The sequence below is a fragment of the Aedes albopictus genome, chromosome 1 (genome assembly GCF_035046485.1).
Source record: "Aedes albopictus strain Foshan chromosome 1, AalbF5, whole genome shotgun sequence".
Taxonomy (NCBI): domain Eukaryota; kingdom Metazoa; phylum Arthropoda; class Insecta; order Diptera; family Culicidae; genus Aedes; species Aedes albopictus.
Window position 1 is genome coordinate 235,027,303 of NC_085136.1, and position 27,522 is coordinate 235,054,824.

Genomic DNA, 27,522 nt, shown 5'->3' on the forward strand with positions numbered 1-27,522 from the left:
TCGTCTGGGTGCTACAGAGGAGGTGGCGCGTGGACTAGGAGAATGGCTAGTCCAGATGCAGTACAAGAGGTGGTCCAAGGGTTCGAATTCAGGCTTCATAGGTCATACCGGTGCCCTGCGGTCGAGATCGACCCTTACAGCGATTAGGTGGTCGCGGAGAGGAGGTCCCGGTAGCGGTGCTGGCGTGGCGTCGGTCTACTGGGTTGGATACGAGCCCGCGGTTGGAAAGGGGTCCCCGGCAAGGATCGGGGTAGGTGAGACCCTGCTGTCTGCAACCTTCTGATAGGGCCTGAAGGGTAGTGATACCCTTCCTTTGCAGGAAGGTCAGATCGGGTTGCACGTGGGCATCAGTTCTTGATGTCTGCAAAGCAGTTGGGCGCGGGCGGGGTTGACCCTGCCCGCCTTCTGAAGACAAAGGGAGTGGCGATAACCACTCGGGAAACTGGCTAAGCGCCAGTATGTTACCGTGATGGACTCTCCAGGGCGAGTCATCGATGTTCGTTGCTGCTAGGCTACGCAGCTAACCTTGAGGGTGCGATGTGCACTAGCCCCTCTCTGAAGCAATACCTTCCTGGTGATTTCGGAGAGACGAAGGGTTTGCGACCATAGGAATGTGTTTTAGTGGGTCGAGGAGAGAGTAGTCCTGGCTTTTACTAGTGTTGTAGAAGACGGCCTTAACCCCACACTACCCTAACCTTCCTGTTAGGGTGTCTGTTGAGCAGTTTTTTTCCCCTATGGTTCAGAAGGGAAAAAAAATACTTGAGATGAGATGTATTGTATACAGAACGTAAATAGAAAGATACAAAGTTGAATGAAGGGGACGAGCCAGGGATTGAATCCAGGATCTTCTTGCCGGTATGTTTTCCTAAACCAATTCTTGTAAAACCATCTGGAAGTATTGCCAGGGAAATTCGTTGAAGAGTGTCTTGTCCAACGTACACATTTTACGTTCCTATACATTTTACGACTACAAATATAGCATGTAGGTATTGTTGCACTATGCTCTTGGCTCAGTAAGTGAAAGACTTTTACTGACTGACCTCTCTGTCAGATAAAGGTTTTTTTTCGAAGAAAAGTAAATCAATTGATAATATTAGAGTATTTTATTTCATATCGTCGAGATTTGTGCAATGTATTTCCTAAAGTTAATAGCGCTACCGATTCTATAACTTCAATAATATCACAGTTTTTTTTTAACTCATACACATCCTTCATTAACATTGGACTCTCTCCATCGCATGATCACGTGTTCTACATTCTCTTCGGATCTGAACAAGGGTAAGAATTGGTCCTTTTTGTACCGATACAGCGAACACTGAACCTCTCGATTCCACCTCCACAGCAGAACCTGGCGACCCTGTAACCTCAATTCGTTCACCGTACTGGATAGATTCTTCACCACCGTTGAATCAATGTACTTGATCATCTCTCCATCGATCACCACCAAATCGGCTACCTGTTTAGTAGCCATGTTTAGAATCTTTTCGCGGAAATATTCCGCTGACGAGAATGCTAGGTCATTCGTTGGCCGTAGCACCAGCGTGTTTGTGTGGTTGATCTACAAGATGACTTAATAATGAAACAATTGAGAACAGGGTTTGTCAAACTTCCACTTACCATAACAGCTCGATGCTCGATCCTCGGTCTCGATATCAGGTACAGCAGGAAGCACAAGTTGACGCTAATTCCAATCAGAATACCGTACTCCAGTCCCATGAATAGGCAAGCGATCACCGTTACCAGAAACGGTATTATGTCAATTCGCTTGATCCTCCACATCTCGGCAACTGCGCGATACTCGATCATGAATATCATTGCTGCGATGATCACCGCTGCCAGTGTTGCTTTCGGTATGAAATAGAAGTATTCCGTTAGCAATCCTAAGGCTGCAAGGACTAGAACTCCCGTAAACATTCCTCCGAATGGAGTCTTAACACCTGAACTGCTGTTGATCGCCGTTCGTGCGAATGAGGCCGTAGTTGGAATGGACGCCGTGAACGATCCGGCGACATTACACAATCCCAATGCGATCATTTCCTGCGTGGCATCTACCGGGTTGCCTTTGGAAAAAGCCTTTCCAATGGAAACCACTTCCAGGATGGAAATCAACGGGATGGTGATCACAGATGATCCGAGGATTCGAAGCATTTGAGGAAAGTCGTAGAATGCACCGTTGAATGTGGTAGAGAATGGAGGTGGTTCAAGCGGAGGAAATCCTGAAGCAACCTCACCCGTTAACCGGAATGGATATTTGTAGTTGGAAGCGAAAGCGTATGCAAGTGTTCCTCCGCTGATGACTATCAAGGCATTACGAAGTAGGCAGATATACTTTGAGGCAGTTCGCCATCTACCAGAACCACGGCCTTTGATGAGCTACATGGAGAAACGATAAATTATTTATTTATTTATTTATTTATATCCTTTATTAATAAGTAACTTAAGACATATTGTCTTTTTAAATGTTACAATGAATTCATCGATAGAAGAAGTGCCGCTCATTATTGTCTTATTTTAAACAGTGAACTTCATTTTAAATTACTATTTTAACCCAAGTGCTCTATACATTTCTTTCTAAAAACTGCCCCCGTATTGATTAGCGTCAAATCATTAGGCAAAGAATTCCAAGTTGAAACACCCCTTACGAAAAAGCTATTGCCGAATTTAGTGGTATGATGTCTTGGTATCGCGAATTTTTTCGACCTTGCGCTACGTAAACAATTTAATTTTGTATATAAATATTCAGGCTTCTTTGTGCTAGCAAGTTTAAAAACTAGTTGACAGCAACGCAGTTTACAGAAGTTCTCGAATGAACAACCTAACAGTTGTGGTTGAAGATGTGAAACATGACTAAAACGTGAAAGTTTAAAAACATATCTAACACAAGCGTTTAAAGCAACTCTCACGCGATTTAGAGTATCTGCTGAGACCTGCATTAACAAAAAATCACACGCGATAAAATACGGTAAAACAAGAGTTTTGAACAACTTAATCTTAGTGTTCGTAGGCAACAGAGAAGCAGTAAGCTGTAACGAACGAAGTTTTCCATAAATTTTCCCACATTGTTGCAACACAAATTTGTCCCATTCCAAGTTTGATTGGATAACATAGCCCAAGCTAGTGGCAGAATTAACATAGCTTATTCGATTGCCATCGATCATAATCGTAGGTCTGAGGGTATCATTTCTATTGGATATGAACTTTATGAGTTATGAAGATATGAGTTTTGTTGACATTTAGGGCTAGGTTATTTTCCACTGCCCAGCTAAACACCCTTTTCAAATCAGCGTTGATTTTCGTAGAAACATTATCAGCGTCTCCGAGAATACATTCTATATACAGCTGTACATCATCAGCAAATATTTGAATTTTACAGTATTCAAGGACATTAGGAAGATCATTAACGTACAAAGAAAAAAGGATGGGTCCTAAAATTGATCCTTGCGGAACACCAGATATTATAGGTAAAAAGTTTGAATATTCTCCGTTGTTGTACACAGTTTGAACACGCCCTTGGAGATATGATTTAATCAATGACACAGAGTCACTCGAGAAGCCAAAATTGTTCAGCAACTTTCTACATAACACACTGTGCGATATTCTATCAAACGCCTTCGAAAAATCAAGAAGCAAAAGGACAGCTGAATTACCTTGATCAAGAATAAATCCAATATCATCTAAAATTTTTAGCATAACTGTTTTTGTACTATGGTTGGGTCTATATCCAGATTGAAACGGAGTTAAAAGATTGTTGTCGGTAATGTAATTGCAAATTTGCTTTTTCAAAATTTTCTCAAATACTTTGGATAAACTAGGTAAAATACTTATAGGCCGTAAGTTTTCGAGTGAATCGTTTCTAGTTTTTTTCTGCACCGGAATAATTTTTGCCATTTTCCATGCTCTTGGGAACTTACCTGAAATAATTATACGATTAAAAAAGTAGCAGATCGGACTGATGATAAGTGGCAAAATAATCTTTAGAAATTTAAGAGGTATTTCATCAAGCCCAACAGCGTTAGATTTTAACTCAAACAGAACATTTATGACTTCAGCTTCATCTACAATTCGAAAATTGAAAGAATTCCATTGAAAATTTGTTTGTGAACCACAACTAGTCGTATTATCCTTATAATTTCTTAAGAAAGATTCATTAATTTCATTTGGTGTTGCCGTGATGGTTTGACGTTCTGATGATGCATTAACACCTGAAGATTTGAGTCGTTTCCATAAGTCTTTTTGTGATAATTGTGGGCTGAAGTATTCAGAATAGTAATTTTCTTTTGTTGTTCGGATGAGTAGATTAACTCTATTCCTCAATCTTTTGTATAGGTTAAAATGTTCAGTATTTTTAGTCGCTTTCCATTGTTTAAAAGCTATGTCTCGATCCACCATAGCTTTGGCAATTGTACTGTTAAACCACGGATTACCCGTCCGTCTAGATCGAGCTGTCTTCAAGGGAACAAAAGAATCATGTAAACCAACTATTGCTGTATTAAAAAAATCAGTTAATATATCTGGATCATCAATCTGATAGAAGTTTGACCAATCAATCCTGTGAAACGCTTCATTTAAAAGATTAGCATTTATTTGATTGTAGTTCCGATATTGATAGGTACCACTAGCCGGAGTTTTTGTAAAATTTAACGATGCGAATATAACATCATGATTGGAAAACACAGGTGTTTCCACTTGGCTGAAACGAAGCACGTTAGATTGGTCATTAGTTATCATCAAATCCAGCTGTGATTGACCATTTTCGTAGAAAAAAGTTGGCTCAGTACCAATACTAACTAAGCCATGCGTCTCCAGAACACTGACAAATCTTCTAGTTTTAGCCGAATTAACATTTAAGAGATTCGTGTTAAAATCTCCCAATAAATATATGTTTCCATACATTGTTCCATATTCACGCATTAGTAAATCTAATAAACAAGAGCAGTCATTGTCAGGTGGATTGTAAAAAGCACCTACAAGTAAATTGCAATCATTAACCGTAATATCAAAGAGGATAAACTCAGTGTCGATTCCCCCTGATTCGCTTTCTGAAACTCGCAAAACTTTGAACTTAAGTTCGTTTTTAATTAGCACTGCAATTCCACCTCCGATTCGACCTACTCTGTCATGTCGAATTATTTGGTACCCATGTACACATAAAACGCTATCACTAATTTTCTCGCTTAGCCATGTTTCACTAATGCACATGACATCAACATTAGACACAGATAAAATATCACGCAACTCATCTAGCTTCGTCAACTTTCTAGCACATAAGCTCTGACTGTTGAAACAGGACAAAGAAATTTTTCCAGGTATTAGAGCTGATTTCATGACCACTCCTGGTAAACACAAATTCGCAGAGGTGTTTTGATTAGAATTGCTAGCCATTATCTATTTGTTGAGAGGCAGATTGTCGAAAGAAACATAAAAAGAGCACTATCCCACCACACTTAAACATAACATCTCTCATCATAACTACATCAATGACGCGAAAAAATAAAGCAGATTTTTAAAGATCAATGCGGCAACATATAGGCACCATATCCCAAGTAACAGCTTATAAAAATGTAGCACGGTAGTTGTTTCAGCCTTCTTCACACATTACATTAACAGCAACAGCAGCAGCATGCACAGTCCCAACAGCAGCAACCAACAGCAAGGTCCCCACCAGTAAATACTAGTGTTGACGTTTAACTTTCAGGAGGGGATTCATGGGAATCAATGATGGGATTGGAAGGATAAGAGCTTTTATTTTGGAAAAGGTAATGTTGTTGATGACTTTCAGGAAGGATACACAGGAAAAAATTAGGGACGGATTGGAAGGATTAGTAGTAGCTTTTAAGGAAAGGGTAGTTTATTTTTCAAAAGTTGGTCCAGCATGTCGTTGGACGTTACAGCAATCCCATTGTGTGATGACGTAGCTTTATGTAAACAAAGCCTTGCCGAGTAGATACACTGTGAAGGTCTCCGTTTCTCTTCATTCTCAGCGCTCTCATTCGTAGTTTCCTCTCGCTGGGTCCAAGGTCCTCGTTGACATAAATCCGTTTATATGACAAAAACCCGATGCTCCTCAGTGAAAGCGTACACGTTCGTAGGTAACGGGAGAAAAACTCGTTCCTCTGTGAGTTCAAAGCGAAACTCAAGATGATTGCAGAGGATCCACTTCGACCAGCTCTCCTTGGTAATCGTTTTAGTGTTGCCAATGGTACACGGAAAGATCGATGTACACAGAGCAAGGAGTAACTTTCACGCAGCGATCGAAAAGACAAAAGATTTCATGCAAACTTGTGTGAAAATTCACGCAAATTTGTGTAAACCCGGATCAGCACATTTTTTGTGCTGATCCAGTCGCACGCAAATATGAGTGAAAAATCCTTTGTCTTTTCGCAAGTTACTCATTCGCTGTGTACTTTCGTTTTAGGGTGTACATCGCACTTCGTATAGCCGAGAGTATCGAGAGTAACTATGAGATTGTTCTGACGTTGCAATCTGTCCACACTGCTACGAATACATCTTTCGATGTCACCGATAGCTGCTTGCAATGCATTTGTAGTATGTGTACTTTCACTTCTAAGTCTGTGTACATCAGCAGCCAGATCTGAGCAGTACGATCTGATTTTTAGTATCAAGCTTGACTCCATGGATGCGATGTCATCTCTTGTGCTCCGCTGATATCCACTTAGTTGAGAATTAAGCATGTAGGCCAGATCACTGATCCCCATTTCGAGTTGAGAGCCAAACTCACACGATTCCATTTTGCTCACGTCTCACGTTAGAACTCAGTACGAATGGCGTCAATTGTCACGGCTACTACTCGGTTTTAGGTGTAATTAAAACCAAGTTTTTGGAACCAATTGCATAGCAATCATATGGATAGCACCAATAACAACTTCACAGCAACTCTCCTTGCATGGATCACAGTCTTTAGACAATAAACTGTATGATCTTACGCGTTAAAAAGCTATTCGCGTCACAGCTAGACCATTACGTGCACTTCATTCTATTCGCGATACACATTAGTAAACACAAACAGATTTAGGTTAGATTTAAAAGGAAATTCAGGTTCAATTGAGCACATCTTACTCACCGTAAGGAATACCAGAATTGTCAACGAAATAAATCCCAACAACGCATCCCATAGCCTCGTCTGCCCAGCGTTTTCCACCACGTTCGTCCATGAGTCTATGAATCCGCTAGACTTCCCGGGACTAGAGATTCCCATCAGAGACTTCATCTGACTGCTGATGATTGTGAGCGCCGCCGCCGTAATGAAGCCGGTAATGACCGGCATCGATATGAATTGAACCACGAAGCCAAAGTTCAGCAAACCTAAGAGCAGTGTTATGCACCCGGAAAGGAACGAGGCGAGAATCGCCCCGGCCGGTCCCAGCTCTAGGACAATGTGCTGTACCATGAGTGCCATAATGGCCGTGGGAGCAATTGTGATTTCCTTTACACTGCCGAAAAACGCGTACACGAACGATCCCATGAAGTTCGAGTACAAACCGTACTGGGGTTCCAGGTTTGCCACCACGGCGTAAGCTATGCTCTGCGGAATCGAAGTCAACCCGACCGTTATACCTGCGATGGCATCGGAGAGAAACTTCTTCAGATTGTACTGCGGACCCCATACGAGAAATGGAAAACGGCGGAGGGCGTTCTCTCGGGTCCAGATGCCACGCAACTGCCGCTGCAATAGGGGCCGAAGATCTGGGAACTGCTCCCGGTAGTCCAAGTCGGAGTCTGTGGATAGATACGGAAATACGTGAGATGAGTAGAGAACGAGCTCATAATATATTTTTTTGAATAGTACCAAATTGCTCTTAACCTTTTATTTCCTCAAAAAATTAACTTCTCCAAATTTATTATTAACATTTTTTTCATTTCCCAAAACATATTTGGGTGAAAATTATGCCATAACAATACATTTCATTTTTATTTGATTTGGAGACCACTACCTTGACGGTATCCCCATCTATCGTAACATCACTTTCTTGAAGAATCCTGTCGTGCTCGGTTCAGCTGACTAGCGGTTATTTTTTAACGCACACAAATTGACCGGATTTCGAAACAATCTATCCCGGCTGTTGCGCCCGATTCGTCGCATTAAATATACCTTTCATAGAGAGATATCACTCCAGACAATAATGTCGAAAGGATGTGTACGTGGGCGGACAAGTGGGATTCCGTTATGCCTGGTTTAGACAGTGCAAGTCACTTAATTCAAGTCAATGGAAAATGCCTAATTGAATGCGAATTGAACGTGTAAACAGCACCATTCATCTCACATGAGCAACTCACTTGACTTGAACGAAAGTTGAACATGTTGAACTTTTTCGTTCAAGCCAAACGAAATCGTCTCACTTGCCCCGTCTAAACCCGCGATTCATTTGAGCTGAATTCAAGTCATATGTCAGTGAGATGAATTCAATTCAGTTTGCTTACGCTCCGCACGAGTTGAACAATGTAAACACTTGCTTCAACTGAAATGCATTCAAGAGCATTCAAGTGAACGCTCAAGTCATTTGCTCAGTCTAAACACATCATTCCATTGGATTGAACATCTTTGACAAGTTAGCAAGTGAAATGCTCGTTTCAGTTGAACAATGTAAACCAGGCATTACTTCCACGGTTGCCCGAATCGTACTTGAACTACAAATGGCGGGCCGACCTACAGCGAATGAGTTGGCCCCCCTTCCCCATCCGGGAGCTTGGGTCCAACGGGTAGTCTAGAGTACTAGCCAGGACCCAATGGTACAGGGAAGAGAGGACAACTCAAGGCGATAGCTGATGATAGAGATTTATAGAGAATACTCATATATAGAGATACTCATATACGGTACCGTAAACCGGGGTCAAATTGATCTTCGGGTTGAAATTGATCACACGTTTTTCGGTTAGGTATAGCATCTTTAAAATAATTTCCTTTCAATTATCGTGCAGTTGGGAACCGATACTAAACGGTTTTTGCTTGGAAACTATTTCAAGTATGTTTTATCTAACGGAATATCGTCTGATCAATTTCGACCCGGAGATCAATTTGACCCCGGTTTACGGTATCCCTTTTTCGAAGTCCTCCCTAACAGGTGCACCGCGAAGGTAAGGAAGAGAGAGAATGAGTTTTTAGTGGGCCGACCCCCACATAACTCGAGGAACCACCTCTTGAGTATCTGATCAGCACGTTTCCTAATTCCATATTTGAAAAAAAAACGATGTTGAAGGCTCCGCAAGAGAGACCGCTACCTAATTGCAGTTTACTGCACCTGCAGGGTTCTGGTGGATCTCTTTTCCCGTGCAACTCGTGAGATTCAAATACATATGACCACATCCAATAATAATCAGAAAACTAGCAGTCACGGTCAGGGTCACGGTAGTGGCGAGATTACCTTCTTCGAAGAAGTGGGATAGGTCTTTTTTAAGTGAGCGAAGACAGCAAGAGGCAGCTGTGCACGAACTACGAAGTGCCAGAGTAGGAAGCCCCATTCCCTCCCCGGCTAGCTTGTCGGGATAGGTCATGGATGTTGGCGAACAAGCAAGGCAGTGGGAATGGTTTTCACTACGGAATAACTAAACGCGGTTTTACTATAAACGAAAGGAAAAGATACTTTATTATGCTACTCGATACACGGTTGAAACTGGAATGATTCACACTCTGCTGGCACCAGGGTTGCCACTACATTTTTGAACTTATCTGGCAAGTCCGTAATTAAAAATCTGGCAAAATCTGGCACTACACGTTGCTAAGAAAATCCTTAACTTTGATCAAATTTGTAGGGGATCGCGCTACTTGGACGGTGGCTTCTATATTCGTCTGTTTTCCACTATAACTCTGTCAAATTTGAACCAATTGACACAGCTTTTGGAATGTGGTGAGATAGGTATAGTATCTACCCGTGTACAACATTTCAAGTCAATTGGTTCAAAATTGACTGAGTTATAGTGGCAAACAGACGAATATAGAAGCCAGCGTCCAAGTGGCGCGATACCCTACTGAATTTATGATTTGAATAATAAAGCAGTGTTAAATAATATTTGTTTCATTAGATTGGAATGCCTTCAAAACAATTTCATATGTAGTATGATACAAATCATTATCAGTAGTTCAAAATTATCTTAAATTTTAGTATTGTGTTCACGGTGCAAAATGTTTACAGTTATTGAGAAAGAACAGAGCTAACTGGACTATTTCTGCATTGAATATTCAAAGCAAAAATACATTGCCGTTTCCCCTCTTCGTCGACTCAGTCGTTTTAGTCAATAATACGAAGTCGAACAAGAACTATTCACGAGTATAGCAACAATTTTCACCAAACCAACTAAACAGTAAACAAGCTGTGTAACTCATAAATCTTCAAAAGTATCAAACAAGCAAATGCAATTTTGTACTTAGATAACATAATTACAAATATGCTCTAAATCTTATTCAGCTGAAAAACGAGAACCGACAATAATTATCGATGATTATTTCAATGTGCAAGAAAATTAACGAAATTTCGGCAAACAGATTAAGATAAAAGACGCCGAATTTTGTGTTGTCACAAAGAAATAAAAAAAAAAAAAACAAAATTGCTAGATCGATAAGATAATTTTTCAAAAACCAAGGAGGAGTTGCGGTGATAAATAATCTGGCTTAAAATAAAAAAAAAATCTGGCAAAATCGATGGTTTCTCTTTTTGTCTTTTTGCCATCTGAAAATCTGGCAGCGCCGGATAAATCTGGCATAATGGCAACCCTGGCTGGCACCGTCGGTGGAGAGCCCGACTTGCATGTGTTGGTGTGTAGCGGCAAGCGAAAGGGTGTTGCCAGATGATGTGGCGTGTTTCGCTCTCGCCCGCTGCTCAGGGTTGAACTCGGTGGGAGTCGGTGATTGCTATATCCCGACACTCCTCCTCAATCTCCGACTCACAGTCAGAAAAATCCTTCACGAATCTGTTACGCTTGAATGCTGACGTATGCTTCTTCTGCTTGACGGGTCCTGGTTTCATCCTTGTTAACTCCTTCTTGGGTTTGGCTTGTAGATCTGGATCCTCGGTGGTCCTTCTAGCTTTCAGCTCCTCCTTAGTGCTGCACAACATGGTAGACTCTTCTGCGGCACACATTGCAATACCAACCACGTAGTCCGATAGCTTGGTAGGCATCGCACCTCGCGTCTTCCGGAATGGCAACTGCTTCCTTGATTGTTCGTTCACTTTCTCCTCCTGAACTGCTGCATCGTCAAATCCGTTGAAATCTCCGCTCGCATGAGCATCTGAATACTCATCATCCGATTTCTCGTCCGCCGTTCCTTGCTTCCGCTGAGACTCACGATTTGGAACAGTGTGCTGACGAATAGGGGTGATTTCTATCTGCGACGAACCATTCTTCCATTCGATGAACGCTGCGTCTCTACTGACAGTGATCGTATCCGTGGCGCGATCCAGGAACCGATACCCCTTCCGGTCCTCAGCGTATCCCACGAAAGTCAGCTTCCTTGATCTGGGATCCAGCTTGCGCCGCTTAGCGTCTGGTATGCGGACGTACGCGTCGCTACCAAACACACGGAGTCGATCCAACTCCGGCTTCCTACCATAGAACCGTTCGTATGGTGTACCTTCGATCACGCGGGACGGCAGCCTATTCTGCAGAAATGCTGCTGTGCGTATGGCTTCGCCCCAGTACTTTTTCTCCATCCCCGCATCTAGGAGCATACACGAGGCCATCTCCTGGAGTGACCTGTTTTTACGCTCGGCTACCCCATTGGACTGGGGTGAATACGCGGTGGTAAATTCAGCAACAATGCCCTCCTTGGCATAGAAATTAGAGAGATCTTTATTTACGTACTCACCGCCTCCATCAGCTCTGATGACCTTCGGTTTCCTACCAAAGTAGTTCTGGCAGAAGTAGACAAAATCCTTCACTTTCTCCTTGGCCTCCGACTTCTCTTTCAGCAAGTAGATGACCGCAAACCGACTGTAGTCGTCGATCAGGCTCAGGAAGTAACGATTTCCACTCGGTGTGACGTTGCTGAATGGCCCACACAAATCAGTGTGGATGAGGTCCAAAATCTTCTTCGCTTTTCTGTCCACTACACTCGGGAACGGCTTCCGGACCAATTTTCCCTCGAGACATGTTTCGCACACCTCGTCTCTTCCACAGTCCGTAACACGAATACCACTTCCGAGTTTTTCTTTAATCACTTTGTTCACTGCATCCGCATCCCGGTGACCGAAGCGCCGGTGCCACAGATGTCGGCACATCTGCGTATGACAGTCACTGACCGACTGCATCGCCTGCTCCGCGGTTTTCAGTTTATACAGCGCACCACTACGATCACCCACGGCAACAATGCAACCCGTACTGTTCACAATATTGCAACCCGCTTCCGTGAAATGCACTACGAAGCCTTTACTCGCCATTTTCCCAACCGAAAGCAAATTACCGTCCAGTCCCGGAACGAAAAGTACCTCGGTGATACGGATTTCCACCGGTTTCCCGTCACTATCAACACCGCGAATCAGTCCTTCACCACAGCCAGCCGTTTTCGTTTTCTTGCCGTTAGCGAGCACCACGTCCGCTCCGGCGCGCTCCATCAGCGAGGTAAAAAAGCTCTTATCACTACTCATGTGGCATGAGGCTCCGCTATCTAGAATCCACTCGTTTTTCACAGCTTGCCCCGCGACAAAACACAACGGTTCACTCGACTTTTGCACCTGCTTCGCTTTTTGCGGCGGCTGTTTGCCGGCCGTGTCCGAATCACTACTGTCACCCTGTTGCGTTGCCAAAAACTTGCGACAAAATTTCTTCACGTGTCCCGGTTTCTTACGTTGAGCGCATAGTGGGTAAGGTGCGATGCAAAGAGATAAGAGATCGGATATGCGTCGAAGCACACTCTGTGGAAACTATATGCAGAACGCATGAACCGCACATAGTAGATAAGTTGCGATGAGTGCGGAGATGCGATGGAGCTGCTTCGACGCATGTGAACGCAAGAGAAAGCAAGAGAACGCTTGTCGGGTATGGATTTTATGATTGCGCTCGTTGTGTATGTAGAGCAATGCGGATTGAATGTGTTGGGAATGCTAGTAGGTAATATAAAATGCTTTATATGTTGTTGTTTTTAAACATAACTCAAATCTTTCTCAAATGACTCGCATTTTGACGATCCAGTCGTAATAAAAATTTATCACACTGTCTATCGATCGCCATGTAAAATAACATACTTCATTGCATATAAAATAGTATTCCATCAAATTGTTTAAGTTTTTTTTACAGCATAATTTTGTTATTATATGTGTAGGTATAAGAAAACATTTTATTTTCTCTGTTTGGGATTTAAATCAAGTGATCAATGCTTGATATGGTCGTTTGTTCAGGGCATGTTATTCATGTGCAAGTTAGAAAGTTTAAGGCTTTATGACATTCAACTTAATTGCTAAAAGGATTCTGATTAAAAGGTTCTGCTTTTTTCTTTGTCGGGCAAAACTAGATCGCTTAACGAAAAGAGTAAATAAACACGAATATTGACCATGCATCCAAATCATACTGCTTAAAACCAAAGAACACCGAATACAAAATTATAAATATTAATTAATTTCTCCTAATTTTAAAAATCATTCTCATAACATTCAACAAGGTATGTATGGTTATGGTTGATGTATAACATTATGGGTTTCACGCATTACGGGCTAAAACAACTTTTGTTGCTACGGTTTGTAAAAAAAATGTTTATACTGACAACAACGAGTCATTTAACTAATCACTCTTAGTAATGTACACTGTACATATTTTTGTGCGAGGAATATGTAAGAATATGAATATGTTATGAATATTATTCAAACATGGAGAAATAATAGTATGATTTCATTGAACATCATGCAAAAATGAAACAAAAAAAACGTATACATTTTTTAAATTGGATGCACCATCTTTGTTTACTCCTCCGTTCAACATCCGTTTTCTCCGAATTTCAAATGAATTTGGTTGCATACGGTGTTTGGCGCAGTTATGTTTCAATAACGGTTGCAATTTGTAAATTGATAGAGACATGTCATGATTTATGAAAACTTTTACACATATTTATTGAAGAATTTCAATTTATTGCTTGTGTACTTATTAGAGACATCTTTTCTCGTAGATATCGCCGAAAATTTTGTAATAAAAAAACCTATACCCTTAAATAATACATACCTACCGATTTTTTATTACTTTTTACCGAGACCAGCACAATCAAGTAGTCTACAAAATGTTCTAATGCCGAAAATCAGTATAACAGTCTCATATTGATTTAAATTGAAATCAACACTCAGATAGCCCAGTACAGAAAGTAAAAATATGTGTATACAAAAGACATCGCTCACGCGGATATAATTACATTTTATACATTCTTTTCTTAAATAATTAATTCAATAATCTCAATCTTGTACAGTTACACCAGATTTTTTTTTTGAACAGGTCGGTTTTTGCTATTGCAACAGGATCAAAACTGACTATGTTATAGCAAAAAAAAAAACGGCTCGCGCAAAACAAAAAGCGGGTGCATTTTATCTTTCCGCTCTTATAGATGAAACGATCATTTCACTACCCACATCCAAAGAAGCGCTTCAACATATAAGCGACTTCATCGATCAATTCATGCGAGTCGTTGATGCGCACGAAATACCCGAAAAAGGATGTTAAAACAACATGCGCACCCTCATTGAAAACCTCATGCACTATGGCCTATCAAACATCCCTCTTCTCATCTCATAACTTATCGCATCCGATCGCATCTCACCTTAGCCACTATGGTCACAGCCTTACAGTAGAAACACACTCTGTCTTTGTCACGCTTTGTATTCATCTTCATCGCTTTTTCTTGCCCCACTCCGTCGACAGAACGATCCACGCGACGCTGGTACGCATCCAGTAATTTCGACTTTACGAAATCAAGCGTAATGTCCGCGTCGGCGCGGCTTTCCAAGGCCACCACAAGGTTGTCAAAACTGTCAGGCAAACTTCGCAAAATCATCGCCACTTTAAGAGTATCATCAAGCTTCTGCCCTACATTATCGAGGCGCTCAAACAGCTCGTCAAGCACGACAAGGTGTTTTTCCATGTCACCACCCTCGATTAAATTGATCGAACACAACCTTTTCAAAAGGGACACTCGCGACGTCATATTCGGTTTCTCGTGGTATGTCTTCAATGATTCCCACACTTCTTTCGCACTTTCCTTCTTCTTGATGATGCTGAACTGAGAGTCCTCCAAACAGAGCCCAATCGTCGCAATGGCTCGTTGGTCATCGCGTTTCCAGTCATCATCGTCCGCGTCTTCCGGCTTCCCATCGCTGATAACACTCCACAGTTCTTCACGAATCAGCAACATGCGCATTCGAAAACTCCACGACTGCCAATTTTCATTATTCAGCCGCGCGAACGAGAGCTTCGACAAGTCCGCCATTTTGTTGCCTTTCTTTGCACTGCACCAAAGTCACCAGCCACTAACGGGAACGCGAAACCGCACCGAAAAAATCTTCCTACGAAAACACTACCGTTTTGGAAAACGAGCGACCGATTTTCCAATCATCCACTGGGCACCATAACCTGTTGGCGAACAAGCAAGGCAGTGGGAATGGTTTTCACTACGGAATAACTAAACGCGGTTTTACTATAAACGAAAGTAAAAGATACTTTATTATGCTACTCGATACACGGTTGAAACTGGAATGATTCACACTCTGCTGGCACCGTCGGTGGAGAGCCCGACTTGCATGTGTTGGTGTGTAGCGGCAAGCGAAAGGGTGTTGCCAGATGATGTGGCGTGTTTCGCTCTCGCCCGCTGCTCAGGGTTGAACTCGGTGGGAGTCGGTGATTGCTATATCCCGACAATGGACGGAGTGTGGTTGATGAGGGCTATCAATCAGAATATAGATGGACTCTCTGCAATGAGAGTGGCTGCGCAGCAGCTGGGTCCTTAATTGACTTTGCGTCCGCGAAGTCTAGTATCAGTAAAGACCTCAAGCAGGCTTTGATGAGACATTGTAAGTTAATGAAGGAGCCTAAGTAGGACCTGTAATGTCACGCGGAAAGAATAACACCGAACTTCTTCTATTCTCTAACTATTTATTAACACTTGGTTCACTACTTACTTACAGCGTGGTCGATCGGCAAAAGAGACCGACCAAAGGGGACGCATGGTCTTTTATAGTAGACATAACAAAAGGCATTGTTTTACCACCCAAGTAACCAGTAAGCATTTAAAATAGCATCCCTTCAGCATTATAGTAGCCTTTACGACAAGGCGTATATGCGCCGTATATGCGCTAATGCGCTAATTAGCCGTATATGCGCCTATAGTGCTACCTCACAGCAGGTTTTGGCAAAATAACGGGCTGTTTTAGTGCTATCCCTTCAGGAACGTCGTGACGAAATGTCAAAAAAGCGTAACGTCTCGTCGAGCAAAAAAAAAAAAACAAAAATAGATTGACGTCTGATTCTCGTTCTCTCAGCCTGCTTCCCCGCTTCATCGTCCTTCCATATTCCAGCCGGTGCTAGGTGGTACTTTTTTGCTGATTTTTGTAGTGATGTAGGTTTGAACTTACGATCCGGAGATTGATCAATCATATCTGCTTCGGATTCTGTAGCTCCTGATCCACGATGCTGAAGCTGTGCCGGTGGCGTGCGTTGATTTAATCGCCAATATAAAGAATGATTCGATAACAGCTTCAGATTCAACATCCAAAACTTGTTTTCATTGATATATTTCATTGTGGTAGAGCATTACGATCCCTTCTTTTAAATATCTGTGGAATATGATTGTTTCTTCCCTCTTTCAAACAATCCTATGATCCACCAAAGCATCCACCTATTCGGCACATATTTTCCGACGAAATGATAAATAATTGGTGATTTTTTTATGGACAAGTTCCCAATCCAATCCAGCTGCAGTAATGTTTTCTTTGGTGCTTTTGGATGAGTAGGGGAAAATGAAGAAACAAATAAGATGCACAAATTTGTAAACAGAAGCATAGGCTCTGTAAGAGAGAGACAAAATGTGTTGCCAAATGCGTAACATATCTCCCTACCTTTTTGCTCCTAGCATTTAAAGAGCATTTGAAAAGCATTCTGTATGCTCCCAAGTGAAACCACTTCAAGCAGTTGAAATGCTAATTAACAGCCGAAAGCTTTTGAGCAGCACAGCTTATGCCAACTCAAGGCAGCTATGCATTCGAACTGCTTATGTAGGGCAGCAAGCATTTTAAATGCGTAATACGGGCTGATACACGGCTAATTCAAACGCTTAGTGGTTACCTGGGCATGAGAAGATTGTATAAGGGAGAGTGTGTGGTGAAAGTGGTCAAGGTCATAATAAATTATGTGTGTGTGTACAATTATTTAGATTTACAAGCTCACTACTACCTAACTATTAGATGGATTCTGTAACTATAATAGGGTTCACAACAGGACCATGATAAATTCAGGAGGACGTCCCCTGAACTCTAACCGACAGGAAAATGGAGAGAAAGTGGAAGTCGAAGGTACAGGAACACGGGAGCGCAGGAACACCAAGCCGAGAAAAAGTAAGAGGCCATGCGTTAAGCGCGAGAAAGTGATGTAATCATTATTGAGACAGACAAGTCTATGTACGCGGAATTCCTAAAAGCGATGAGGAGCAACGCCAAGCTCGTGGATCTTGAAGCAGACGTACATACGCAGCATTAGACGTACTCGTACAGGCAAAATGATCATTGAGCTCAAGCCCGACAAAGAGTGCAAAGGCGCCGCCTACAAGTGTTTGGTGGATGAGGTCCTTGACGAGAGTGCTGAGGTGAGGTCACAGACGCAGAACAGCTCGTCATGGCATTGCAGCAACAGTGGGAGCTGCAGGTGGCCACCTCAGTCGTTTGGCTACGAAAAGGCTCGGCAGGAACATAGGCGGCATTGGTACTGCTACTTGTGTCTACTCATAAGACAAAATAAAATTCACTGAGTTTTCTAGGTTTTTTTTAAAGATGTTCAACGTTTATAATTCAAAAATTAATCTAAATTTTATAAAATTTCTATACTTCTCAAAAACTATACAAATATATTATCAGAACTAAAGTAAACATTTTAAGGAAAAATGCGCAATACTTATTATCTAGGAAACTCCACCAATTGCTGAATTCTTTTAAGATATTTTGTATTTAATACAAAAATCTTTTTTTTCGTAGTTCTTTTGGATTAATTGCACGTCATTGCTTTGACATTTCCAATTGTAAATGGAATACAGTTTTGATAAGAACATGGATATTTGTACTCTGTGCTGGTGGTGTAGTAATGTTGATTCCACCCATGATTCATTTCCAGTTTCTCGCAGAGTTTTTCCTTGAAATTGTCAAAGGTTTTTCTTTTCTGACTTTATCCATATTTTCTAAGTACATCCAGAGGTTTTTACGTATTTGCTTTCATAAATAATTCCTCCCGAGATTTTTCTCGTTTTGAGGTTTTTCCCAGGGGGGTTTCTGCTAAAATATGTACCCGTCGGACTTACTTGCAGAGTTTCTCGCTGGATTCCTCCTGGTTTTTAGAGTTAATCCTTAAATTTACTTTATATATCCTCCTGGGATTAGTCCCGGAACTTTTTTCCGAGATGTCCCAGTTTCTCTCAGGATTTCTTTCGATTTCTTCTCTAGATTTCTTCAATAAGTCTTTGCTGAGTTATTCACAAAGTTTGATCGGGATACTTTCAGATATTTCTCCGGCAATATCTTACAAGAAGTCTCGTAAGTTATCCCAGGAGGCATTCCGAGAAAAACTCTTTGAAAAAACTCTGAGAGACATCCCATTATCAATACCGGAAGGAATCTTCTAAGAGAAATCCCGGGAGAAACTTCGAGAGAAATCTTAGGTGAAACTGAAACATAAGAAATCCCTCGATAACCTTTGGGGAATATACCAGCAGTAGCTTCTGTAGAAATCCAAGGAGAAACTGAGCATGAGCATGAGCATGAGCATGGATGACCGCACAATTCGTAGTTGCTAATCCGTGATTGACCAGAGCAATCGAAATTGCACAGGGAACCAATGAATAGGGCTTGGGACTAGCTTACTATTCTCAATGTACACAGTTTGAGAGCTCTCAACTTTAATAGGGTCAATAACGGCGCCGGCCACGTCCTTACGGTCATCGAGGATAGGAGGGAATGTTAGAAAGACAAACGTTGTTATAAAGACCGCGAATCGGTGCATCTCCACGTTTGTCTCAGGAAGGACTTTTTGTTAGTAGGGTAAGGTACATTGTCAGTCCGGGAGTCACCTATGGTTGGTGATATGATTTGACAGTGGATCAATATACACAAACCGCCGTTAGCAACCGACTACTTTTCGACGCAAAAACTAGCCAAAAAGAAAATGCTATCGCGCGTCTCCATTCCACTAGGGAGCTTTAGTCTATTCCACACAGAAATACACTGAACGCGATTCACTTGTAGGCGCCCGGATTTTTTTCTCGACCGGCGAGCCCGAACTAACACTTTTCACTCTTTTGTGTAAGTGCAAAAAATGAAAGAAAATATTTATAATCAACTAAAAGTGTATTGGGAACTAGCGCCGACGGGAAGCGAAAAATTCGGAACCGACTCGATCCACCGAACACTAAATTCCTGTAGAAATCCAAGGAGAAACTCTAGAAAAAAATCCAAGGAGAAACTCTAGAAAAAATCTATCGCAAATTTCTTGAAGAAATCATAGGGGAAACTTCGGAAGAAATCCCGGAAGGAATTCCGGGATTAGTGAAAAACTCCTAAAACTCTTGGAAGAGCTTTAGTAGAGATCCCTCAAAAAAATCTGCGGTATATCCTGAGAGAAACTCTTATGGAGATCTCGGGATAAATCCTGCTAGAAACCCACAGAAACTCTGGGAGCAATAGTGAGAAAATCTATAGAGAAACTCTGTATGATCCCGTAAAAAAATCAGAAGAAATCGATAGGAATTCCAGACTACTGGAAGATTCACAAGGAAGAATCCCGGAAAGACATGTTTGAACCTTGAAACAAATCTGGTGGGAATGCGGAAGAATCTCCAGAAGGAATTCAAAAAGGAATACCAAGGCAAATGGCGTGAAAAATCCGGAAGGGATCTTGAAAAAAGGTTATGACAACTGACCATACACGACTCCCCGGAGGCTTGCTTCAGGTGCCAGGAACCAGGCCAAAGGTCATGGGTCTGCAAAGGCCCTCTGACAGGAGCAAGTTTTGTAGGCGATGTGGAGGCGAATGCCAAAAGAGCAGAGAAACGAATCGTCGAACAAAAGAGGCACCAAATAAGCAACAAAGAAGGTGTGGCGGTTACTCTTTATCCCTATTGGTAACAGATAATGACATGATCTCGAAGGTTTTTTGTTGCAGACAAAACGGAAGCTGAGTTTGTTACGTACATACTTTTCAACTCGTGAATAATCAATTATTACTAACCACGAAGCAAAACTGTTTAATTGCTCCTTTCAAATCTCCTGGGGCAGATGGGATTTATCCTATTTTGCTTCAAAAGGGATTTGATCATTTCAAACATGTTTTGAAACAACTACTTGTTTGCAGTTTTTCTACAGGGTATATTCCCAAATCCTGGCGGGATATTACTGTAAAGTTTATTCCGAAAGTGGGTCGTGCGTCGTATGAAGAAGCAAAGAGTTTCAGACCTATCAGTTTGACCTCTTTTCTTCTGAAATACTTAGAACGCATTGTGGATCATCACATCCGTGATGTTCATCTGGCCAACGTGCCTCTTCATGTGAACCAACATGCCTACCAATCTGGTAAGTCCACTGTGACTCTTTTACACAAGGTTGTTTACGATATCGAGAAAGCATTCGCTCAAAAGCAATCTTGTTTGGGTATTTTCTTAGATATCGAGGGTGCCTTTGACAACGTGCCTTTCGATGCCATATTGGAAGCCGCACGGAGTCATGGTATATCTCCAATGATTTCCAATTGGATTCACCAAATGCTCAAAAACCGATATCTCTTCTCGACATTGCGTCTAGCAGGGATTAGGAAATTGAGTGTTTGTGGATGCCCCCAAGGGGGAGTCTTATCACCGCTTTTGTGGAATCTCGTAGCAGATACGCTATTGAGGCAACTCAATAATAGCGGTTTTCCTACTTATGGTTTTGCCGACGACTACCTAACATTGTTAGTTGGTATGTGCATCAGCACCCTTTTCGACCTGATGCAAAACGCCCTTCAGGTAGTTGAGGGTTGGTGTCGCCAATATGGCCTTTCGGTTAATCCGAGTAAAACATCTATTGTTCTTTTCACGGAAAGGCGAAACCGTAATGGCGTTCGACCTTTGCGTCTCTTTGATTCTGAAATCGATGTGACTGAACAGGTAAAGTACGTTGGAGTCATTCTTGATTCCAAGCTTTCCTGGACACCTAATGTTGAGTTCAGAATCAAGAAAGCTTGTATGGCCTTCGGGCAATGCCGGCGAACCTTTGGTACAACTTGGGGTCTTAAACCCAAGTATATCAAATGGATTTGCACAACTGTTGTTCGTCCAATATTGGCTTATGGAGGTCTTGTGTGGTGGCAAAAGCGTGAAGTGAGAACGGTCCAATCACAATTAGGCCATCTCCAAAGGATGTGCTTAATGGCGATGTCAGGAGAGTTCTCTTCAACTCCCACGGTAGCGCTCGAAGTTCTCTTTGATGTTGCTTCACTACACATTCATCTCAAATGAAATGAAATGAGATGATTTTTTTTTCTTTATTATAGAGTTAAAAAAGACTAAGAAAAAAATCATCTCAAACAAGAAGCACTTTCTTGCACTTACCGTCTATGGGTACTCGGTTTACTAGAGGAAACTCCTGTGAACCGCAGTTCAACACACCCCTTTTTGTTTCCGCTTTTGGTGAATTGGGACAAAGTTGTCCTTGCTCCAAGTGATCTTACAATTGCTTGTAATTTTCCATACAGGACATTTTCCACGAAATTCCCTCCCCGGGAAGAGTGGCCATCTGGTTATCTGGAAAGAAGTATTTCAGACGGCATCGTATGTTACACTGATGGCTCTCTTCTCGAAGGTCGAGCAGGTGCTGGTGTTTATTCTCGTGAGCTAAGGCTGCATCAGTCTTATTCACTTGGTAGACACTGCACCGTTTTTCAGGCCGAAATTTTTGCTCTTATGTGCAGAGTGCAATCAGCACTTCAGCAGCACGTAATGGGCAAAGTAATATACTTCTGTTCAGATAGCCAGGTTGCTATTAAAGCACTTGCTTCGGCCAACTCCAGGTCGAAGATAGTTGTCGCTTGTCGAACTCAAATCGAGGAGCTGAATTCAGCAAACGCTGTTCGCCTTGTATGGGTACCTGGCCATTCTTCCATCGCTGGAAATGAATTGGCTGATGAGTTAGATCGCACTGGAGCACCACATGACTTCATTATTGGCCCTGAGCCAGCTATTCCGATATCCAAGTGTTGGGTAAAGCTTCAGATTGGCACCAGAGTTGCCACTCAACACATACAATACTGGAATAGTTTGAAGTTATGTCGTCAAACAAAATTGTATTGTACTGAGCCATCTCTAGGGGTGGCAAAGTATCTAACAAATCTGTGAAAGCAGAATTGCAGCATGCTGGTCAAAGCATTGACTGGCCACTGCCGACTCAGTTATCACATGGCGAATATTCAGCAAGCTGATTCATTTGCCTGTGATAGCTGTGAATCCGATTATGGAACTTCGTATCATTTAATATGTAACTGTCCAGTTTTTGCGCAATTGCGTTTCCGAGTACTCGGAAAACACTTATTAAGGAGTGTATCGGAAAGTAGTTGAAAATGTTTAGGATGCTCTATCTTGAAGCTGGTTTGGTCTTTTCATTTCGGTTCTTCTATGAAATCGTCACAATATAGTTAAGGTTAGAACAGCTTGGAAAAATTTGGAAAATGTTTAGTATTATTGAAAATATGGTTAAATGAATACACCTCACAAAATAAAAATCTGCGCAAAATGCAATTTTGTTAAGATTTTTCAACATTTAAAAGATCAGTAGCGAATAAAATTTGTACGATAAAAAATCAGGAAAATATTGATGCTTGTTAACAGTTATGTATACATAACATATCATTCAACAGCGGCTTTCAAAATTCATATTTTCGATGAAAAAATCAACGATCCACTCCAATAAACGTCTATGTTTCGGTCAAATTTTGAAGTTCTGCTTTTAATACATATCTTAAAAAGTTATAAAACTCTATTTTTTTGCTCTAACTTACTCGTTCATTAATGAAAAAAACATACCTTATTTAAAAAATGCGATTTTTGGATTATATGTATTTTTTATTTGCGTAAGCATGATTTGGAGGAACATAGAAAAAAGGTGTTCCTCAAAAATGGCCTTTTTTCATATTTAAGAATTGCGCTTAAATGCAGTGGATTTTTTTCTTGAAAAAAATAATTTGCCTTTATCATGAGGATTCTGGAGCTATAATAAGCTATAATTTGCTCACAAAAGTTAACAATTTTCGAACATTATCGAACTTTTTTCGTAATTTCAATTTTTAAGAAGGTGTGCAAAAATTTAAAAACATGCGTTTAATAATCTAGATTAAAAACCCAGTTAAAAGAACATTTTTAGAAAAACATAAAGCCATTTCTTTTTTCAAGGATTTATATAGTATCTCTAAAAATAAAATTACTTAAAAGTTGTATTAAACTATTTTTGAAGCTATTCTAAACATTTTCAACTACTTTACGATACACTCCTTAAGTCAGTGGTGCTCAGGCTGGAGCATACCGTGGGCCAAATTTGCAATTCTGGATCGACCTGCGGGCCGCATAAAACATCGATGCACAAAAACAACAAAAAGAACATTTCTCAAACATATTTATTAAAAATCTGAACTGTTCAGAACTTGTGTAAAGGTCAAACTTCATACAGTCAGGTCTTTTTTTACGCGGCCGCGGTAAATGAAAACTCCATACAAAAAAAAAATCATTGTTTTATTTTTGCATGATTCGTCGAGAAATGGTGAGACTTTTTTTACGTGGTTTTTCGAATTTTGAACTGAGTTTTGAAGTTTGGCTAAAAAAATGTTTGAGCTTCAAATTGAAATTCAAACAAACAATTTTGAAGTTGCCCCTAGAATTACCTTGAAGCCACTTCAAGAACTTGTCAAGCAGCTTTTACAAGAATTTTTTTTTTTGAATCGCTCCAAAAAGGTTTGCTGGATTTTCTTCTGAAATTTCTTGTGGAGTTTTTCCAGAAGATTTTCGAGAAATTTCTTGAAGTTTCTTTTAGTTTTTCCAGAATTCTCTTGGAACACCTCCAAGAACTCCTCTTAGATTTAGATTTGCCTTTGGAACTGCCCTGAAGTTTTTTCATGAATTCTTCATTAATCGTTTCCAAGAATTTCTCCTGGAATAGCTTCCGGATTTTTCCGAAAATTTTCCAGGAGTTGCTTGAAGATTTTAGTAAATTCTTTCCATAAGTCTCTTCTAGAGTTGATGAAATACTTTATCATTAAATTTATTCAAAAATTAGATTTTTAACTATTGTTTCCGGAAGTTTTTTCAACATTATCTTCTAAAGTTGCTGCATAAGTTGCTTCAAATTTATTGTTCAAATTTTCCTCAGGCGTTCTAAGCATCTTTTGTGTCTTGATGCAGTTGGTCCTGGAATCTTGTTTGTAGTTACTCCTGAAAATTCTCGTTTTGTTTCTCGAGGAATTTATTCTAAAGTTTTTTAAGAAATTTCTTTTAGAGTGGCACCAGAACATTTTTCTAGGAGATGCTGCTATAATTTCCATGCAGTATCGCCACAACTTTCACATTGAGTTTTTTTCAGGTTTATTTTCTCCAGCATGATTTGAGTTTCTCCATATATTTTCGCTTAGAGTTGCTTAACATTTTTCTCCAATAATGTCTCCTGGAGTTTCTCCAAAAATGTATCGAAAAGTTTCTCCAAAAGGGCACAGGAGACGCTTTATGAATCTCGCCTGAGATTTTTTTCTTTAAGTTCGTTCAGGAGTTTCGTTTGGACAATTCAAATTGGATAATAAAAATTTAAACAAACTTTGAAAACTAAACAATATTGGCAACCAAGTTGAGAATTTCGTCAAAAACTTCGTGCTTTGTGTTTCTATTTGATTCATTTGATTCGTAACACTTATAAATAACTATAAGCTGGCTTCGTGACTTAGTTGAAACGCCGAAATATTTTGGAGTTGCAATGTCGAATCTTACCAGAACGAATTGTTCTTTTTGTTTATTTATCATTTAATTTGTGTTCAACACTGTGAAAATTGAACAGCATTGATTTTTTAATAAATTTAACGAGTTATTTCAAATATTCGTTCAAAAATTTCGATTCGCCTTAAAGTACTCCGCGGGCCGCATCTTAAGGCTTGGAGGGCCGCAGGATGAGCACCACTGCCTTAAGTGAAACTGACTTCAGAAACCTGAATCTTCAGGATGTTCTGTTGTTCTTGACCCGCTGTGGGAAAGAACTATAGGATCTCTTTACGCTTTATGCGTTATCACAGTGCCCTTCTCAGGGCGCTATTTGAACCCATTGTGGTACGCTTATGCGTTATTACAGTGTCCTTTTCAGGACGCTATGTGAACCCATTGTGGTACGCTTTTGCGAGTATGACGATCCTATTCCCTTACCTGTCCTTTCCCATGTCCTATCCTTTTTCCTTCCCTTCTCCGTGAGGTAAATGATGAATAGGCTCGTGTTCATGGCGATGGCACAAATTTCCCAAATGGAAGAGAACGTGCCTCTGGAGCCGACCTACTGATACCTTATACATACCTGATACGGTATGTGGAGGGAGGGGGCCTACCTCAGTGTGATTAATCCGAAATGTTTAAATTTTTCATACTAAATCTGTTAAGTAGAGCACAAAGAAACTCTTAAATAGTATAATTTTACCTTTCGTTATACTTGAACGAGCCCTTCAGAGTTTGAACCTCAAATTGAATGAGTCTTTTATCTTTCGTCAGTGACTGTTACGCCATGCCATACCAAAAGCCGCACTTAGTGTTTCTGTGTTCCCCACAAGTGGAATGTTTTCAAACACAACGCATCACAAACTCAAACGTATATGCAAGAAACGTGAATGCAAACGATGCAGTGTAAACCCCCTGAATTTAAATATAAACATCCATACGGAAAGTTTGCCACCACAATAATGGCGTCCCAGTTAATTTGAATCGTTCAGAATTCCACTGGAAATTAGATTTGAATCATGATATGCAGGAATTTGATTATCTTTTACTACCTGAAAACAATTACAACATAAGCAAAGCATACATACCGTCTGGAATCTGATGGCTCGGATATAGCTCACGGTCGGTTATAACGACCTCCTTAGCCATGCTTAGCTTGTTGCGAATGATAAGTACAGCGTGGCTTATGTCCAATTCGACACCTGCTCACCGAAAGACCGGATCACGGATCACTGGATTAGTGGAAACTTGCACTAGGTATCTATTGTCGGACTGATACTGCAAAACAAAACTTGTGGCGAATGACGAGCCTCAAGTGTCAACCTCGTGTGAAAGCTCGAACCGAACTGCGCCGTCTCCACCAAATCTTGCAACTGTTTAGGCGGGGGATGCGATGGGTGGTTGATCGAGACAGCTGTTGGTACGTAGTCACTACGTACAGCAGGCATGATTCCCCTTAGTTGTTTGCTGCTACCTGTTGCGTCACCACATTTTCTCGGGATGAGAAGGTTGAACCGTTGGGGCGAAGCGAAAGGCGGAATGGAAATAAAACGTTAGATAGAACTTATCTATACCGGTAGGTATTAGATATTGATACACCCAGAGTAAACTATTTAGATAAAGGATTTTTTTTAAACTTTTTGTGTTGGATCATGCATATTGAGATAAACTGTAAACTGTAAAAAAAAAAAACAAATTCAATTAGAAGAAATCGAACATTGCGGTTGCGCCCAGTTGATACTAATTTCTCAAAATTATTAATTTTAAGGTAAATACAGTAAAACATTGTTTTACAATTGTTACCATTGCCTTTGGCATAATTATCATCCAACTTCATAGAGTAAAGTGGGGCAAAAGTTCGAGTGGGGCAAGAGTTTCTTTTGAAGTTTTTGAGCTCAATTCAAATTATTTCTTTCGGGTGTCAAGGTTGTTCGAACCCTTTTTAAAAAAGAGTCTTTCACTCCAAAAATTATGAAAATTGATCAATATTTCGAGAAGTTATGACAAAATGTTGGTTTTTGATCAAAAAATTTGTAACATGCGAAGGCCCTTCCAACACATGGAATGAAATTTTAATGAAATCGAATTCGATATTTTATTTTGGGACATTACTAGGTATATTTTGAAGATGCTCTAGCATGTATAACTTTTTGCAAAAAAGATTTGGAAATCGTATTTTACACATAGTGGGGCAAAAGTTCGAATTATGGGGCAAAAGTTCGAGTCATATGGCAACTTAAGGTATATACCTAAAATTCTGCAAAATGTACATATTATCTCTAAGAGTGATAGAATTAGTGAGAAAATTCGATTAAAGTTGAAAAAAAATGTTGTTTTATCTGAATTTGACGGAAAACTAC

General features: G+C 40.7%; 1 protein-coding gene across 1 annotated transcript; it reads right to left on the reverse strand.

The window, feature by feature from the left end:
* Positions 1-1,088: 1,088 nt before the first annotated feature.
* LOC109399864 (sodium-independent sulfate anion transporter) lies at positions 1,089-26,726 on the reverse strand. The gene is made up of 4 exons (XM_019672353.3): positions 26,251-26,726; positions 7,082-7,737; positions 1,618-2,373; positions 1,089-1,558 (listed from the first exon to the last, which is right to left on the reverse strand). The coding sequence occupies exons 1-4, from the start codon at positions 26,309-26,311 to the stop codon at positions 1,199-1,201; spliced, it is 1,833 nt and encodes a 610-aa protein (XP_019527898.2). The 5' UTR covers positions 26,312-26,726; the 3' UTR covers positions 1,089-1,198.
* Positions 26,727-27,522: the final 796 nt, after the last annotated feature.

Bases quoted from the DNA above. Each gene is read 5' to 3' on its own strand.
- LOC109399864 (XM_019672353.3), bottom strand. From the start codon at position 26,311: ATGGCTAAGGAGGTCGTTATAACCGACCGTGAGCTATATCCGAGCCAT. The intron at 2,374-7,081 runs GTGAGTAAGATG...TTCTCCATGTAG, and splicing joins CAATTCTGGTATTCCTTACG to CTCATCAAAGGCCGTGGTTC. The intron at 1,559-1,617 runs GTAAGTGGAAGT...GTCATCTTGTAG, and splicing joins TCGAGCATCGAGCTGTTATG to ATCAACCACACAAACACGCT.